The 17,317-nt window shown below is 42.9% G+C and overlaps 1 protein-coding gene across 1 annotated transcript in view; it reads right to left on the bottom strand.

The window, feature by feature from the left end:
• Window positions 1-2,764: 2,764 nt before the first annotated feature.
• Window positions 2,765-17,317, bottom strand: part of TTLL7 (tubulin tyrosine ligase like 7) — a 93,933-nt gene continuing 79,380 nt past the window's right edge. Inside the window, exons 20-21 of the mRNA XM_084848228.1 lie at window positions 15,440-15,613; window positions 2,765-3,081 (exon numbers count right to left, since the gene is read on the bottom strand). Of these exons, the coding sequence (XP_084704354.1) occupies window positions 2,967-3,081; window positions 15,440-15,613 (289 nt within the window). The 3' untranslated portion in view covers window positions 2,765-2,966. The remainder of the gene's footprint in view (window positions 3,082-15,439; window positions 15,614-17,317) is intronic.

The following is a 17,317-nucleotide window of genomic DNA, read 5'->3' as shown; positions in this document are numbered from 1 at the left end:
TTAATGTTAAAAAGATGCTTAAAGGTACATTAGGTTCTGGCTTTTACATGTTTCTCTTTAGGTCAGCTATAGAAATGATAATACCTAGGAGTTAAATGCTACTTCCCCACCCCCCAAGTCCTTATTCTCTATCCCGATGACACATCAGCACCTATCAGAGGACAAGCAGTAGGCTTTACATAAATATTTCAAGTATTGTACTATAAAATAATTTAATACAGTAATAAGATCCCCAATTCCATTGGGCATAGCAATCCTATACTTACATTATGCTGAGAGTAGAGATATGCGGCCTCTATGCCAGCGGAATGGAATCCTACTCTGTTCCAGGAGGTGGGGGGAACAAACAGAAGTGGAAAATAGCAAAAAAAAAGTTGGGGAAATGACACAGCGACCCTAGAAACACAGTTCACCAATCAGGGACTGCGCCAGCGATGACATCCACACATCATACACCTGCACAGAATGACCTGGGCTCACATCCGTCATGCCGCCACCACCACCACCCCAACATGCACAAAATGTGGAGAGCTCAACAGCAGCCATGGGCAGAGCCAAGAGAACCCTGTGACACCCTCACCTAATGCAGCCACAAACACACTGAGGAGGTGGCTGGTTTGAGTCCTGTCCTGGGCAAAACAGTTTACCATCCCCAAATGGAAGACAGGCAAACAGCAAGGCAACAGCATCAAAAGAACTTCTGGAGACCTGCGCTTGCTCCTCCCTCTGCATCCTTCCCAAAGCCTACTCTGTTTGGCCCCGTGTGCATCTGTGGCACCTTCCCATTGAAGCACATACAATCTGCCTTTCTCCATCCTTGGCTGGGAGAGGAAGAGGTTTGCTGACCCTTCAGTGGTCAGCAAATTCTACCTCGCGTGCTCGGCTGGCCCACATCATGTGTTGCCACTAGACCCTCCCTTTGGTGGTTCCTCCTTTGGGCTGGTGGCTGTGCTCCCATTCCCCTAGGTTAGTAGGTGTGTTATTGTCTTCCTGTGCAGGTGAGGCCGGTGGGTGGTGCTTCCCCCACATTAGTGCAGCCATCCTATTCAACTGGTTGCTCCTGGGGTTTGGGGGCATTAGTACTTGGCTGGCCAGTCAGCTGCCTGACAGGTACAAGCCCTTCCTGTTAGTGAGCAGCTGGCTGCCTCCCCCCCCCCCGCCCAAACATGCACATGACTGGCTGCCTAGCAGAGGGCCACTGCTTGCAGAGCCCTGGTATCTCTTTCCTGGCTCCTGCCCAGGTGTCAAGGGTGGGTAGGCTGGGACCTATTTCTCCCTCCCCTGCTGTTCCCCCATGGCCTGGCTGGGATTTGTTTGCCCGTGGGTGTAGGGAAGGGATCCCTGTTTGCCACCCCCTGGCAAACTGTGCAAACATAGGAATGGCACATGGGGCATGATAAGGGTGTTTATTGCACAGCATCTGCAACTGGGGCGGGGGGGGAAGAGTGTTGGAGCACTACAGTTCAGGCAAGTCACAGTTTTCATATATAGCAAAGGGGGTGAGGGTGAGACAGTCACAGGCACTATAATGGGTAGCATGGGCTCCCCGTTCCCTTGCGTACCTGCATGGGGTGCTCTGCCCTGCCACCCCCCCACAGTTGCGGGAGTGGAGTTTGGTGCTGGGTGTTTGTGTCTGGAGTTCCAAGGTGAGCTACCTGTTAGGGTTCTAGGCAGAGAAGTGTTAACAATGTGCCCAACTCCCTCTGAGTATTCTAGAGATGGACTCCTTGTACAAAGTGCTCTTTCTTCCTGTTTGCCTTCAGCAAAGCTCCTCTTTGTGTACTCTAAGCATGTGTGTCCTGAGATTACGAATGTATGGATTTTGTAAAATCCGTTCTGTCTGCATTTTGCAGATTGTCAGGTGCCTTTCATTGTCCATTCATTGATAGAATTGGATTTTTCCCCAATTTCTTGAATTTGTGCAAGTGCATACTTGTTCAAATGCATAGAACTCTGCCAAAATGAGCAGATCTCCCTGAAAATGTGCATTGTTATGCTTTAGCTTATGGGGAAAATGCACATTTTCAGCTGGTGTTTGTTTTATTTTACAACTAAAGTTGCCTAAAATTTCAGAAAGTAAAAAAAAAAAAGGTCTGCAAGTCTGCAGAATCCATACAATTTAGGAAAAGCCAGCCCACTGTGGAATCTGTGGGCTGGATTCATAGAAATCCGAATTCATTTAATTCCTTGCAGATTTCTCCAACATCCCTAACTGAGACCAGATATAGCCCTATGCTGGGCACCCTGTCATCCAAGTCGTGCTCTCCCTGTGTGGGGTTTATATACTGTTGGTGATGTGCTGCAATTGGCATGATACAGCATGGGAGATGTACTGTGACTCAGCACCTTATGTGGGCAGGACAGTTCTCCCCTCTCCCATTGAAGTCAATGGGAGGGAAATTTCCTGCGTCAGGTCTGGACCTAGGTAAAATTGCAACTTCCGTGGGGGTGTGGCCAGGGATTGAAGGAGCATAATGTCCAGCAAAAGTGTGCTCCTCCCCTGTGCCTCTACATCTGTGCCCTGTGTCAGCGTTACCACTGGTGTATCTTCACTGACGGAACAACTCTGCCAGCAGAGTCATTCTGTTGGGGTCTCTGTTGTGGTGGCAGCGTGACTGGTATTCCACTGGCATAGCAGGGCTTCCACCAAATTCTAAAGCCCCTCAGCCAGCAGAGCTTCAGTATAGGATTGCGCCCTTAGTGACTTGGCAGCAAAAATAACATTTTTAGTAGGAAGGAATTAATTAGAAACCGAGCAAGATCTGGACATTCACATATCTCTGTAAACATTTTAATAAGGTTTATTACATTTCCAGGAAGGTTACGAGCTTAGAGCAGGTTTGTGAGCTACATTTTATATACTGTAATAAATATATAACCGTGCCTATGTTCAGTTCCATCGCACATTTGAAATTGAGAAGAAAAATAAAACAAATTGCCCATTATATCTAACATTCCTTTGTGTTTCATGAGTGGTCATATCTAGGTGTAAACAAAATAGAGCGAGTCATTCCAGATGAGCTGCACCCAAAACCGGTGGAAGGTTTCATGATGAACTGCAAAGGTCCTGGCAGTGAATACCTAAAAAAAAAAAGTTTAGAAAGAAAAAAAACCCACAGGATTTCAACAGTATCTTCATTACAGTTAAATAAACATCAGTCAGGATTTGCAGATAAGAGTACAATCCAGTAGAGGGGCTAGGGGTGAGGAAAAGACAGCCATGTTGGTCCATGATAACAAAACAGCTCCCCCCACCCCACCCTCCATCAGTTAAAAAAAAAACTTTATTGGCCAGCCCTAACAAAGGCATTACTTTGCTAACATTGTGGCTTTTAATCCAGGGAAAGTAAAATGCATCTAAGGGCAGCATGCTAAAGTTTCTAAACATATTACTATATTATTATAACACAGGCATGAGCATATTCTGGGTGGAATCCAAGCATATATTTTAGAAGAAGTCAATTTGGTCTTCCCAACCCTTGACTTTGCAACCTCTGCAACAGAAATAGCTCCCCCACCCCATTTTTGAAGTCGCATTCCCTCTGCAGCTTTCATGCCTACCAGCAGTTTGAATGCCAGAGCAGCATGCTTCTCCTTCCCCAAAGAGGCATGTTTTACTAAGAAACTGATGAATAATGAATCCCTGCATGTCTGCAAAAGGTGTGTCTTGTTGATCTTGCCCTACCTTTCAGTCTTCAAGGCAGGGAGTTCTCTTTTTATTTTGTTTTTGCAGGCTGTGCACAAATGCATAGTTCATTTTAATGTTTATCTGTATGGACCATTGTTATTCTTTTTGACCAACAGTTTGCTTTTAAACTTCGAAGAAAGCTGTTCTATTGGGCGGTATAGAAATATAATTCATTCATTCATTAATACAATGAATCAAAATACCAACCCCCCCCCCATGCAAACACAGAGAAAAATTCAACAAAGAAACAAACACTCCACCAAACGAAGGGCGTGAGCTAGAGGTTGCACATCTTATATGGTTATTCATATAAAGCAAGGGTGGGGAACCAGGTGTTGTTGGACTCCATCAACCACAGCCAGCATGGCCAATGGCCAGGGATGGTGGACCATCGTCATCTGGAGAACCACAGGTTTCCTGCTCCTGATATAAAGTAACATACGATCATACACAGATATCTAAGGGCTGAATTTCTCTGTCCTTTTCACTGGGTGTGTATGAGCTGCAGGGAGGGAGGAAATATGCAAATCAGTGCTTTAGGGTGGAATCCACTGTTATGGGTAGGATTAGGGAGGAATGGTTTTAGCGCTGGCTGTCTTTTTGCTCTTGTGTTGGGTTGCACACAACCACAGGCAGATCCTGCCATGTTACGCTGATGCACGCCAGTGGCCATTTAGAAAAGTGAAAGAAATGGAATGTAAGTATCAAGAAGAGGATCAAGAATGTTCAGTCATGGGAAGTCTGTACTGAGGAGAGCGAGTGGCCATTTACACCATGTCCGCTGTACATAACATGGTACATTTGTACCTACTGCTTTCCCCCTACATATTATGGGCATATTACTGACTGCAGTTCCCTCTTTCAAGGGTGGGATACATAGGGTTATTCTGTTTAATCCTCACAACAAAGATAGGTAAGCTAGGCTGAAACTTGCCCAGGGCCACCCAAGTGAGCTTCGTGGCTGGGTGGGGATTTTAACTGAGGAATCCTGGCTTATTAAATCACAGTGAAGGAGCAGCATGCCGATGTAAGCAGCCCATTCATTGCTCCCTTCATGCAAGTGGGTAACCTAACCACGCAGAGATATTTTAGCATCCAAACCCAGGATTATGGTTCATTGCACCCAAATAAGACAGGATTCATAAGCCTGGCTTAAAACTGGTTTACAAATGCTGGCCTGTTAGGGTGCAATAAACCATAATCCTGGCACTGGAAGACATGCTAAGCTATCCCTGCCTGATTTGTTTACCCGCTTGTACAAAAGCAGGAGCAAAGCAGGAGCAAATAGGGGTACGTGCACAAACATGCTGCTTGTTCATACTGATTTAGTAAGTCAGGTGACAGCAGGGCATTAAGGAGAGGCACATCAAACCCTCCTTGACGCATGGGTCCCATAAACCAGGGGTGCCTAGAATGCTTCCAGCTGAATGCTTTTAATCTTCATTGCAGCCTAGTTACAGCACTGGCTTGGCTATTGAAGGGGCCGTTTTGTTCTCCTTTGTAATTTGTTTTAAGTCACAGAACCCCTTTGGACTCTGAAATAAGTATGGACCGGTTCCTCCCCCTCAGGCTTGGTCCTGCTGGCTAGCCTGCAGGGAATTCACTCCTTCTCCTGGAGCTCTCCCCACTCTGCATGCTTTTCGTCTAGCAAGACATCTCTTCCTGCCTGCCACCATCTCCACCCTTGGCTCAGCTGGCATGGGGCCCTTGGCTCTGATTCTCCCCAGAAGGATATAGGATCTCCCACCTGGATAGCTTCTTTTCAAGGAGCACTGGGGTGGGGGGTGGACTGTAGAACCCTGCTTGTGCAGTTGGCCAAGAGTTCCTTCTTTCTGACTTCCAGGAACAAAAGCGAAGTCTCTCCATCCCTCCAGTCTCTACCTCCTGTGTCTGCTCTATCACTTCTCCTTCTACTGGCCTCCATTTCATGTTTCCTCCTCCTCCTTCTGGCCTTCGTCTCCCATACTTTGACCTGCCCCATTCCCTTCCCTCCAGCTCTCCTGCCTTCCACCAATTATTCCTTTTCTCTGTCCTGTCTGTCCACCCCACGCTATCTCCACCCACTCCCTGCTGAAGCTCATCAAGGCTATCAGCACAGGGTGCAGAGGACTGATGGCCTTCCAGGATATCAGTTTGGGCTGTGTCTGTCCATGGCTGTCCTGCTTCAGCCGATTCTAGTGGGGCTGGAGCCTGGATGGGGGTGGCAGGCCCCAGCAGTTCTCCACATCAGGATTCCTGGCTTATTACTATGTGGGAACATGACCACTCCCACCTATATCACTCTGGTTCTCTAGGAGACATCATGTGAAAAAGCCCCCAGTCAACAGGGTTTAAGGTTACAGTTAAATGCTAAAATTCCATGGGTTTCAATGGGACTCTGGCATGCCTACCTTTCTCTGGAATGTGCCCCAAATTCTGCATTTGTTGCTTTCCATTTGAAAACTGCATTTAAAAGTTCCAAGAGGTGTTTGCTATGTTTATGATTGTAAGTATTTGCAAATGCATGGTTATGTCCACTCTTGACATAACTTGCATTTAGTCAAATTTTGTCTCCATAACAACATGGGTGAATTTATAACAGTTTTACTTAAAATCCTCAAAGCTAATGTGGGGATAGAGAGAAGGAATCTCATGTTTCACAAAGCTCCCAGTGCATAGAGGGCTAGCCTGTCAGGAAAAATGATACTAACTTAGACTTCTCCCTGACATACTAAGTTCCTCTATGTAAGGAGTTTTAAATATGGGAGGGGGGCATTCAAAGGGGCATTCCATCCACCTGCATTCAAAGTGGTACAATACCAAAAGGACTGTGCAACATGCTACTTCTCAACATGTAGATCAGGGATCAGCAACTTGTAGCCCTCGTGATGGTTTAACCTACAACTCCCATCATTTTTCACTATTGGCTATGCTGGCTAGGGCTGATGAAAGATGTAGGCCAAAACATTTGGACAACTACAAATTGCCCATCCTGACGCTGATGATCTTTCACTTGACCAGGATGAGCATGAATCAGACTTGAGAGGATCAAGAAGAAATTAGGGAGACAAGTGAAGGCACCAAGTGTAAGTGATTTCCCTTTGGAGAAGAGAAGGTGGGAGATGGTTCCCCCAGTTGACTTGTCCAGCACTTTGCCCTTGTTCATGCTGGTAGAATACACACAAATAGCAAGTCGGCCCTGTAACAGTGCCATTTGGGGCCAATCCATACCTAATAACTACTATGTGGGAAGAGGCAGTGTTACCAAACATGCAAAGATGAAATCATGATGTGTGAATTTTGAGGCTCATACAGTGCTATGTTGCCCACCTGAAATGTATTCTGGAAATGCTTGTCAAACTTGCTAGCTTCAGCACTAAGGGCTTGTAGAGATGCTTAGCTTTGGGGAATCTATCATGCACTTCTAATCATTTTTGTTAAAGTGAATCCAGAGATATTCCCTCCAGGTAATATCTCTCCCATGTGGAATTCATCTTCTCCCAGAAACTATGATTTCTGGTTTGGGGGAAAATACATTTTTTATCTCCCGGGTGGTGTACCCATTGCTACTGTCCTTCAGGTATGCAAGGTGGTAGTGCCACTTTTATGCACATTGACTGGGTAGCATCTGATGTCACTTAGGACATACAACTCTCCACCTGCATCCCCACCACATGCCTGCACAGTTTTGATACTACTTTTCAAGTTCTAAAAGCAACCATACATCCACTGCATCACATGAGCAATTTTAGAAAGGGGGTGGAACTAAAAGCCCTTCCAACTCAAAACCATGTACCCTCTGTTTTCTCTCATACCTTTTTTTAAAGGGGCAAGCAGGCTTCTGCTGCTGCTAGAACAGGATCAGGGCAAGGGAGGACATAGAATTAAGGGGGCAAAACCTTCCATGAGTCAACAAATAAATTATTGCCTACATAAACCCTAACCCAGAAACACCATTAACAAATGTTGGTATATTAAACTAAACCAGGCTGAGGGTTTTTTTTAATTAAGTTGTGACATAACCACCACCTCATTATCATGATTTTAGCAAACTGCTAATTTGCCATTCATCAATGACTCTCTGATTTATTTGCTTAAAAAGCAGGCAATATTAGCAGAAGTAGAACTTGAATAAAATCCTACAAACAATAATTTATCATGGATTGTCTAATAATCACTGTTTAATCTATTTCCCATTACTGATGTACCATAATTACTTGCAGTTATGAGATAAATACTCTAAAAGTACATAAAAATAACACCTACACTAAGTGGAGGCTGCGTGACGAGCAATGCATTATGCTAGAATTGATTACAACTACTGCACATAATAGAGCACACAGTTTAGAAAGTGTTACATCATTGTATGGAACCCGACTGATGAATGAATACTGGGGAAACTCTGGAACAGTCATGATGATTAATCCTACAACATTAGTAAGAAATGCCATGAGAGCGTATGATGAAGTTAGGCCGTTGCTACCAGAGGCTTCTCATGAATTTACTGCAAACAAAGACCTGTTCTAGTGGGATGTTGTGTACATTTAGGGTTTCCTTCCTACCAGACCAAATTCAATGAAGTGTGTAAAATGGCAGAGTTAGTGCCTAAGGGTGCATTCAGATACCATTAAATACCTTGACAGCCAAATAGAAAAACCCTATTATTCTGATGTGGCTGGGTTAGGAAGGAATTTTGAGTTGTGACAAAGGGGGTGGAGTGGGGAAAGGAACTCTTTATAAAAAGAAGGTTGTTTTTAAGAAATATCACTGTCCTAACAAGTGAAGAAGCCTTCTTCATGGGATTTCATCAGGTAGAAATAAACAAGAGGCATATTCTCATGGTTTCTGTCAATCAACAATGGTTATGTTGTAGAGCATAAGACTAATTTGTTCAATCTGATCACATAATTCCCATTAAAATAATTATCTGTAACATAAATCAATAAAGGCAAGAACAATATTTGATCATAGCTGATGATTACCACTCCACTGTGATAATATATTAATAGTGCACATGTTTTGTTTTGCTGTGGCAGAGTTATCTCTGCCCTACCAAACACTTCTTTCCTCCAGCTGGCATTAATGTATGTCACACTGGTGGAAATACTAACGTGATAAAACAACAAGCAAGCTTCAGCTACCAAGGAACTAGTCCAACAACTATTGCCTCAAACGATCCTAAAGTACTCGATTTAGCTTTAAAGGGTTTTTGGATTTGTACTCTGCATTCAGTAATCCTATTTAGCAAATAGAGATGCAATCTCAAAGGAATCAAAGGTAAAAGTTACCTATAGGAATTAAAATGGCAGTTTCTGTTCTAAAGGCTCCCCAAATAGCCAGGGCAAAAGTCTTGGGTAGCATAAGATACACAGTAACTCCCCATTTCAATGCTTTTAAGTCACAAATCACTGGTGCGCTATACTTTCAGATGTCACAGACGTCTTCCTTTTACATCAGTAACACTTGTATAGCTCCATTTTGACACAGCCACCATATTCTGAGGTGGGACCTGATTTGTGGTTACTGGGTGAGGCTGAAGTGCGGGAAGAGACTCACTGCCTATGCTCAAAGAAGGCTGCAGTCTTAACGGCCACTTCACACATTACATTCTTTAAGTGTACAACCTCAGACGCTTTATGCCTAAACTGTGAGTGTAAACTGTGAGTGCACATGCAGCAAAGGTATATGATATTGATAAACCCACCAAGAAGCTATGGCTACAGTTCCCTACTGGATGTATGTACGTTCAGTGGCAAATTTGCCACTGCTAGCGTGTGAGATGGCCCTCAGCAGAAATGACTCAAGAATAGTAGGGGAAAGAGTTCTCCAAAAATGCACACATTCATCTGAGAAAGACAGAACGGAATTCCTTAGGAAGAAGTCTGAACTTCTTTAGTTTCATTAAATGTTTTCATTATTCATCTCAGGCAGGGCAACAGGAGGGTTCATGTACTCTGTAAATAACACCCAGTTGGGAAGCATCTTTGAAGGAAGAATGTCAATTGCCTTAACAAAGAGAGTAATGGAGAACTCCTGCAGAATAAATGAGACGACGCCATGAACTGGAATAACAGAACTGGATTACACACAAAGGGTAATATCCAACACTGCTGCTCTGCTCATGCAACTGATGTAGCGCTAGCATAAACGATGTCAGTTGCATAAGTGGAGCAGCAGCATTAGACTCTGTACGAAGTGTAGGCTAAGTATAGCTGCACACCAGAGAAGGGGCCAATGCCACGTTTTCAAGTCCAGCCCTTCAGACACTGCAGAGATGTGTGTTACCTGTGTATCTGCACACATCGGGAAGGCCACTCAAAAAGAAAGCAGACCCTGTGCCTGCACAAAGCTTTCATTTCCACCAACACAGGTTAATCGATAGCAGTGAATCTGGATTCAAAAGTATACAAAGTAAAGAGCAATGTGAACTTTCACAAAAACCTCCTAAATTTCAAGTGTTGGGGTGGGTTGATTTAAATCAAGGTGAATTAAATTCAATCAGCAAGGGGAGGAAAAACATTGATTTAAATCAAGTTCCCTATTGAAACCTATTTCCTGCACAATGGTGCAGATCTGCCCAATAGACCATGTTAGTTTACAGCGATGTCAATTTTACATGCTTCCTGGGGAATGCTGAGAGCTGTAGCACTTATTTCTGTCTAAACATGCATAGGATCCTACCCTAAATAGTGTACTATTTACACAGCTTCATTTTTTACAAGCAGGCTTTGCATCTCTTTGTCTGTATTGTCTTTTGATATATTTTGCATGCATCCCTTTTTTATGGTAGTATCCAATGCTGGCACAGCACTATTGCTAAATTTATTTATTAACACATTTATTTTGCACCTTTTTTCCTCTAAGAAACACAAGGCAGCTTAGATCATCCTGTTTCTCTCCATTTTATCCCCACAACAACCCTGGGAGGTAGTTAGGCCGAGAGTCAGTGACTGACCCTATGTCACCCAATGAGCTTCGTGGCCAAGGGGGACTTGAAACCTGGATTTCCTGAATCCCAGTCCAACACTCTTAACCACTAAACCACTCTGCTGCCAAATCACCACTTTTTTGGCTTTGCACTAACAGGGGCGAATTTATTTATTTATTATGCAGTATATTTATATCCTGCCTTTTTTCCTCTTGCAAGGAACCCAGGGTGGCTTACATGGTTCTCATCCTCTCCATTTTATCCTCACAACAACCCTGTGAGTAGACTATGCTGAGAGTCAGTGACTGGCCCAAAGTCACCCAGTGAGCTTGATGGAGAAGTGGGAACTAGAACCCAAGTCTCCCAAGTCCCAGTCCAATACTTTAACACTACACCACACTGGCTTTAATGACATTGTGCTAGCATTGATTTACACTACTGCAGTGTCATTAGCACTAACACCGTGCCACCATGGGATACTACCCACAGTCTTTAAAATATTCCCATTAAGGGGCTTTCTTATGACTGGCCCCCATGACAGTATTAAGTGCAATCGCATACATGTCAGCTCAGAAATACGTTCCATGGGAATACAGGAAAATGCACACCAGACAATTTTTATCTTTTCCTTTGCTTTCCAGTTTTACTCTGTTCTACTTTACTTTGTCTTGGTCCAACCTCCCCTCACAAAAACAAAGCAGCAAACAAAAATGAAATGCCCTTGACTGATAGATTGAAGCAAGGTTACTGGGCAGACTAGAACACTTTATTTTTATCAGGTAGAGTATAAATACTCGTGTTTGAGAAGATTGTTTTTTCATTTCCACAGAAAAACCTCCTTTAACTCAAAGTATCTGGGAGAAGTGTTAATTCAGTTTAGAGATTAACTGTACAGCTAACATGCTTTATATCCAGATTTTATGTTAACCTAGTTGTTAAAGAGAAACTTGGGGCAGTATCCAACTGTATCATCCTGGTAGTTATGTTTGCACAAGCACAGGTGTGCAAGTGGTTGCAAAACTGCTTGTACAAGTGGTTATGTAAGCATGATGCGCAAGCGTAATGTTCAAAGCAAAGATTTGCTGGACCTCCACTAGCACTATTTGAGCTTGTGGAACGACACTAGAATCATAGAATAGAATCATAGAATAGTAGGGTTGGAAGGGGCCTACAAGGCCATCGAGTCCAACCCCCTGCTCAATGCACTGTTGGATACTGCCCTTAGTATTTACATTTTTAAAAAAAAAATCCATTTTTTTTTTTAAAACATCCAGAGCAGAAGAGCGATCTGGCAGGCATATTATACATTCCAGTATTAAGATCCAAAAGTCAAGGAAAGGCTATTCAAGTTATTTCCAAAGGAATTGCTCATGACTCAATACTGGTTATTAGCTGCCACCATGGAAGTGAGAAGGAAAACCTTCAAGGGAGGTCCTTCACTTGGTCCCGCCACCATCAGAGGCACATTTGATGGGGACATGAGAGACGGCCTTGTCCCAGGCTCTGCAACACCTTGCCCAGGGAGGCTAGGTTGGTCCTCTCTCTGTTTTCTTTCCACCGATTGGCAGAAATGTTTTTATTCCGTCAGGCCTTTAGCATATATGCTGGTCTGTTGCTGAAGAGGAGCGGGGAGGGGGTAATTGCTGGGTACTGTTTATTTCTTTTATTATTGTGTTTTTAATGTATTTATTTTTATGTTATGCTTTAATTAAGATTCTGTTTTTAATCTTTATTTTATTGTTAGCTATCTTGAGCACCATTTTGGGGCAGAAAGGCAGGATGCAAATTAAATACATGAAGAAATAAGTAAGTAATAATGCTACAAGACTGGAAATTAAGGGTGGGGGCTTTCAGAGAAAGCATAATCACTGAGAGAAAGTCAATGAGTGGATTTATTGCAGATGATCCACAACATCATGGAATTCTCATTCCAAAAGAGACTCATCAATTTCTCATCATTGTTATCTTTCTTGAGGCAAATAGAGAGATTTCATTTTAAGCTAACTTGTTTGAATTGCTGAAGGAACTGATTTTCTTTGCTTATTTGTTCATTTTAGGTGATGCTGGTTACCTCATGGTTATTTGGGCATGTATTATGCTCTAATCTTTGCTTTTCACCTTGTGCTTTAGAGTGGAGTTAGGAGAACCAGGGATGTTCAAGCTTGCTGAAATTCTCTGAACGTCACTTCAAAGCTTGGTTCAGCTCACCCCCATTCTATGTGCGACCTGTTCTTTTGGTTCATTCGAATGGGAAAAGTGTGCATTTCAAACATGAAAAGTGCACATTTTTAAACCATGCATTTTTAAAAGCACACATTTTCCGAACACAAATGCAAGGTTGGGAATTTGTGAACATTTTCAGAAACATGCACTCTTGTTCACGCTCAGGCATTTTTGAGTGTTTTGTGAACTGAATGGAAATCCTCATATATCCCTACTTTAGAATTACTGTTTTGATAGTATAGCCTGCCTTTTTATCTTTCAAAGTCTCTCTCACACACACATGCCACCAAGGACAAACAGTGCACATGCTAAATAAATGAAAAACGTCGTCCCAAATGTTCAAAGACATAACCAGGACTAGGGGGTTGTATCAGCAAGCTCTCTCATGTGGTGAAAGCACTCTATGAATCAGCAAAGACTGTAGCCAGGAGGCCAAATGTACCACACCCAGTTCTGGAAGTTGCAGGACAGCTGTCTGGGGCTCATAACCCCCTCCTCTCAAGCAAGACAGACAGTAGTGCTTCAGAACAGTGGCACTCTTTTAAATTTTAAAAGGGAAAAATCCAAAAGCACCACTGAATATGGGCTGTACTAATAATGTATTTATTGTGCAATCTCTTAAAGACTTGTGGACTGTAAGATTATTTATTTATTATGCCGATATCTAAAAATGTTCTATACAGTTCGAAAGCAGGTCTCTTCTGATAGGACAGACAAAGTTCAACAGAAACAGAAGCAGAATTGTCTAAGAGATCAATTGTTCCTGAGGAAGAGACCTAGTCTCAAAACATGTAGAGCATATTTAGAGATCTGCACAATAAATAAATGTTTACAGTCCACAAGTATTTTAGAGATCTGCACAATAAATACCTTATTATTATAGTCCATACTCAGTTACGCTTTTGGATTTTTTTTCCCTTTGTGATGTTTTCTATGTACAGCCCCTTCCCTCTCAGTTTTCTAGTTCTTCTAAATTTTGGCTAATAAGGTAAAGGTGTCCCCAGCCAGTCGTGTCCGACTCTAGGGGGTGGTGCTCATCTCCATTTCTAAGCCGAAGAGCCAGCGCTGTCCGAAGACGCTTCCATGGTCATGTGGCCGGCATGACTGAACACCCAGGTGCACGGAATGCTGTCACCTTTCCCGCCGAGGCGGTACCTTTTTATCTACTTGCAATTCCTTGCTTTCGAACTGCTAGGTTGGCAGGAGCTGGGACTGACGACGGGAGCTATGACAGTGGTTCTGTGACAGTTGCACAGGCAATCAGGAAATGATGCACGCTGGGGTAGGTCCCCTACCCTTATGCTGCTCCTTTCTGAAAGGATGTAAGCATGTAAGAATGCAAGAGCTCTACTGGATCAGATCAGTGCTCAAGACGCTTTTGGGAAATTTCCTCTGAGCCTGCAGATTCCTTTTAACTAGGATGGCCACTCAGCCATTGACAGACCTATCCTCCAGGAATATGTCTTATCTCGTTTTAAACCTTTTCAAGCAAGGGTGGGGAACCTGTGGCTCTCCAGATGGTCAGTCCCATCAACCCAGCATGGCCAATGGTCATTGATGACAGGAACTGTAGTCCAAAAACATCTGGAACATCACAGGCTCCCCAGTCCTGGTTTAAAGCCAACAGCCATCCCTATATCTTGTGGCTGCAAGTTCCATAAGTTAATTGTGCATTATGTGGAAGAAGAAGGGTTTTCTTCTTTGTCCTGACAATCACTTAAAGGTCCTCAAAACGTCCTTGGCCCTAAGGAACTGAGATGATCTGCAGAGAATCAGGCCAGGCTAATGATGTTTTATTGAAACCATTTTGCAAGGTTTAAAATCTTTGAGGATCAATCCTTTTTTTCCTTTTAATTATTACATTTTGCAGAGAGTAGAATATTGCCAATTTTACATTTCTCACTGATCATGAATTAAGCACAGACATCCACAAGTTCTCTCAGTGACCAAAAAGCTGCTTCTAAGACCATAGACATGCCAGAAACTGAAGGAATTAATAGGCAGCAGCGGGGATTTTCAGTGCTGTAACCAACCCAAAAGTCCACTTTCCCTTGCTATCTGAAAGCTTTAGATCATCAAATGCAAGTCAGCCGTTTTTACAAAATGACTCTGAGTTCTATCTTAACTGAAAGCGGGAGGGACAACCTTCTCTTGACACTGGCTCACAGAAACTCAAAATGGCAGAAGCTACAGCACTACAGGTGTTATTGTCCTGCTTGTTATGCAGCCCTTGGGAACACAGGCATGTCTTGTTTCAGAGATGAGTATGTCCTTAGAGGCACATGCTGATCTGTTGTGCACACAGGCTTCCACATGCATTAAATGGGCCTGTTCCACAATGTGCATGACTCTGTGGGGGAAGAATGACTGAGCTCCATCAATGAAGTGAATGGAAAGCTACTAGTGGATCTCCATGTACAAATTTAGGCCATGTGCTTGGAAACAACTCCTAGATTCAAACTGCTGGATTGGGATGAAATGTCTGTTGATTTTTGTTTTTTAATTTAGTGAGTTCCGCAACTTGAGATTGCAAAAAAGTATAGTAGTATAATCAAATCCCTGCATTCCTGCATTGCTCTTAGTGTTAGACTACAGGAAGTCAAAATCAACATTGCACATACCTTGAGTCATCCCAGTCAGGGTTAGTTCCAGTGAGGGACCCCCTAGAATCAGCGGAGTATTTGTAAACCACTAACAGGCACTGTTTACAAAGCTCAACTATTCGTTGGCAACACTGGAGCTGATCAGCAGTCACCGCTTCTGTGCTTTTACTGAATATCGTCTCCCAAGAGCTCCTGTTGGCATGGAAACAGACATGACCTCATGTTTTCTGTCACAAATGGCAATCTAAAAGCTTTACTGCTCTACATGAGAAGTTCAGCCATGAAGAAGGAAGAGAAATAATGCATGACCTTGTCCGTTTACTGTAAAGAGTCCACCCTATTTCACCAGCAGATGGTGGGAAATCTAAAATACAAATTAATAAGTTAACCTTCGTATTTGAAAAGCCCCATGAGCCAGTTGTTCAGTGAGTGCCTTAAAGCTTCTATGGCTGAATTGTTTCATTTTAGCACAGAAATGCCTCACTTTCATCCTTTCAAATGGTGTTTGAATACAGTGCAAGACACTGATCAAGGTTCAAAGCAACCATCTAAAGTATCTGATGGAGTATCATACCAATTGCTAAAATGGGAAACATTACCAGAATACAGAACTTCAAGTCGAATAGCTATTATGTCAGTTATGAGGGAAACAAAACAAAAACATTTTACTGGAAAATGAATGCCCCAAAAGCAATGTGTCTGGCATGGATCACTGTTGCTGAGTTTGTCCCGAAGGAAGAGCATCCAACATGTATTTCACTGGATAACCTTCAGATGGTAGAAGAGAATACTAGATACAAAATGAATCAATGTGGGTTTGGTTAAGTGGGGTTTTGAAGCTTGCATTCTATTCTTACCAACAGAATTCCAATGCCTTGGTACAATAAACAGTATACCTACTTTGGCTGCAATCCTAAACACACTTAGCAGAGAGTAATTCCCACTGAACTTAGAGGACTTTATTTATTTGAAACATTTCTAAACTGCAAATTATGATCCAGACATGGATCATAAATTCCAAATATTAATACAAGAATAAAACAATAAAAGCCAACTCAAGGTGGGGTGGGTGTTTTTTTTAGTCATTCAAGTGACAGCCTTACTCATACTGAAATATGAAGTTCCAATGGTGCTGCCAGTTTTCCAATCCAGTCCCACCCACCCAAGCTACAATTATAGCCACTGATGAATTACTGGCACATAATAGTACTTTCTGACTTAGCTTACACTGTTGTTGTTTTTAGTTCTGTAGAACTGCCTTATACATTTCAAACAGACTAGAACAAACAGTCCTAGTAGGAATTTTTGTAGATTCATCTGCAATCTAGCACAGCTTTGAATCTTGCCTGAACTGCACCACCTGCCTTTTGTTTCAGGGCAAGTTTAGGGATGGCACTGGCCATCTCTCTCAAAAGGTAATGTACAACCTGTTCCCATATTTCAAACCTGTCGTAGTGTACAACAACAACAACAACAACAAAGCAGCACATCCTAAATTCAGTGGCCCAGTTCAGGAAAACAATCATACCTCTCCTTGATAAGTCAGGATACACACAAGCTTTTTTCCCATGCACACAGCCCCTTGTCTCGTCCCTTCACAGCATGCACCGATTAAACCCAGAAGTCTCCAATTAACCATAGTTTCCCATTTTGTCTGAACAGGAAAACTGTGGTTACCAGATTTGGAACAAGCCAGGATCTTAAATCATGTTTGAAATGGTTTCCAGTTTCCTGGTTTGCAACAAACTATGGTTAATTGGAGACGTCCAGGTTTAATTGCTGCATGCCACAAAGGGAGGAGAGAAGGGGATACCTCAGTGGGCAAAAGGTTTATGCATATCTCCGCTTATAAAGCAGAGATAGACAGTCCAAACACAGTCAGTGGTAAGCTCCTTT

This window comes from Heloderma suspectum, chromosome 4 (assembly GCF_057233095.1).
Source record: "Heloderma suspectum isolate Gila_16-S chromosome 4, 16-S_ref, whole genome shotgun sequence".
Lineage (NCBI taxonomy): Eukaryota > Metazoa > Chordata > Lepidosauria > Squamata > Helodermatidae > Heloderma > Heloderma suspectum.
Note: the sequence above shows the minus strand (reverse complement) of the source record. Positions and strands in the feature narration are given on the sequence as shown.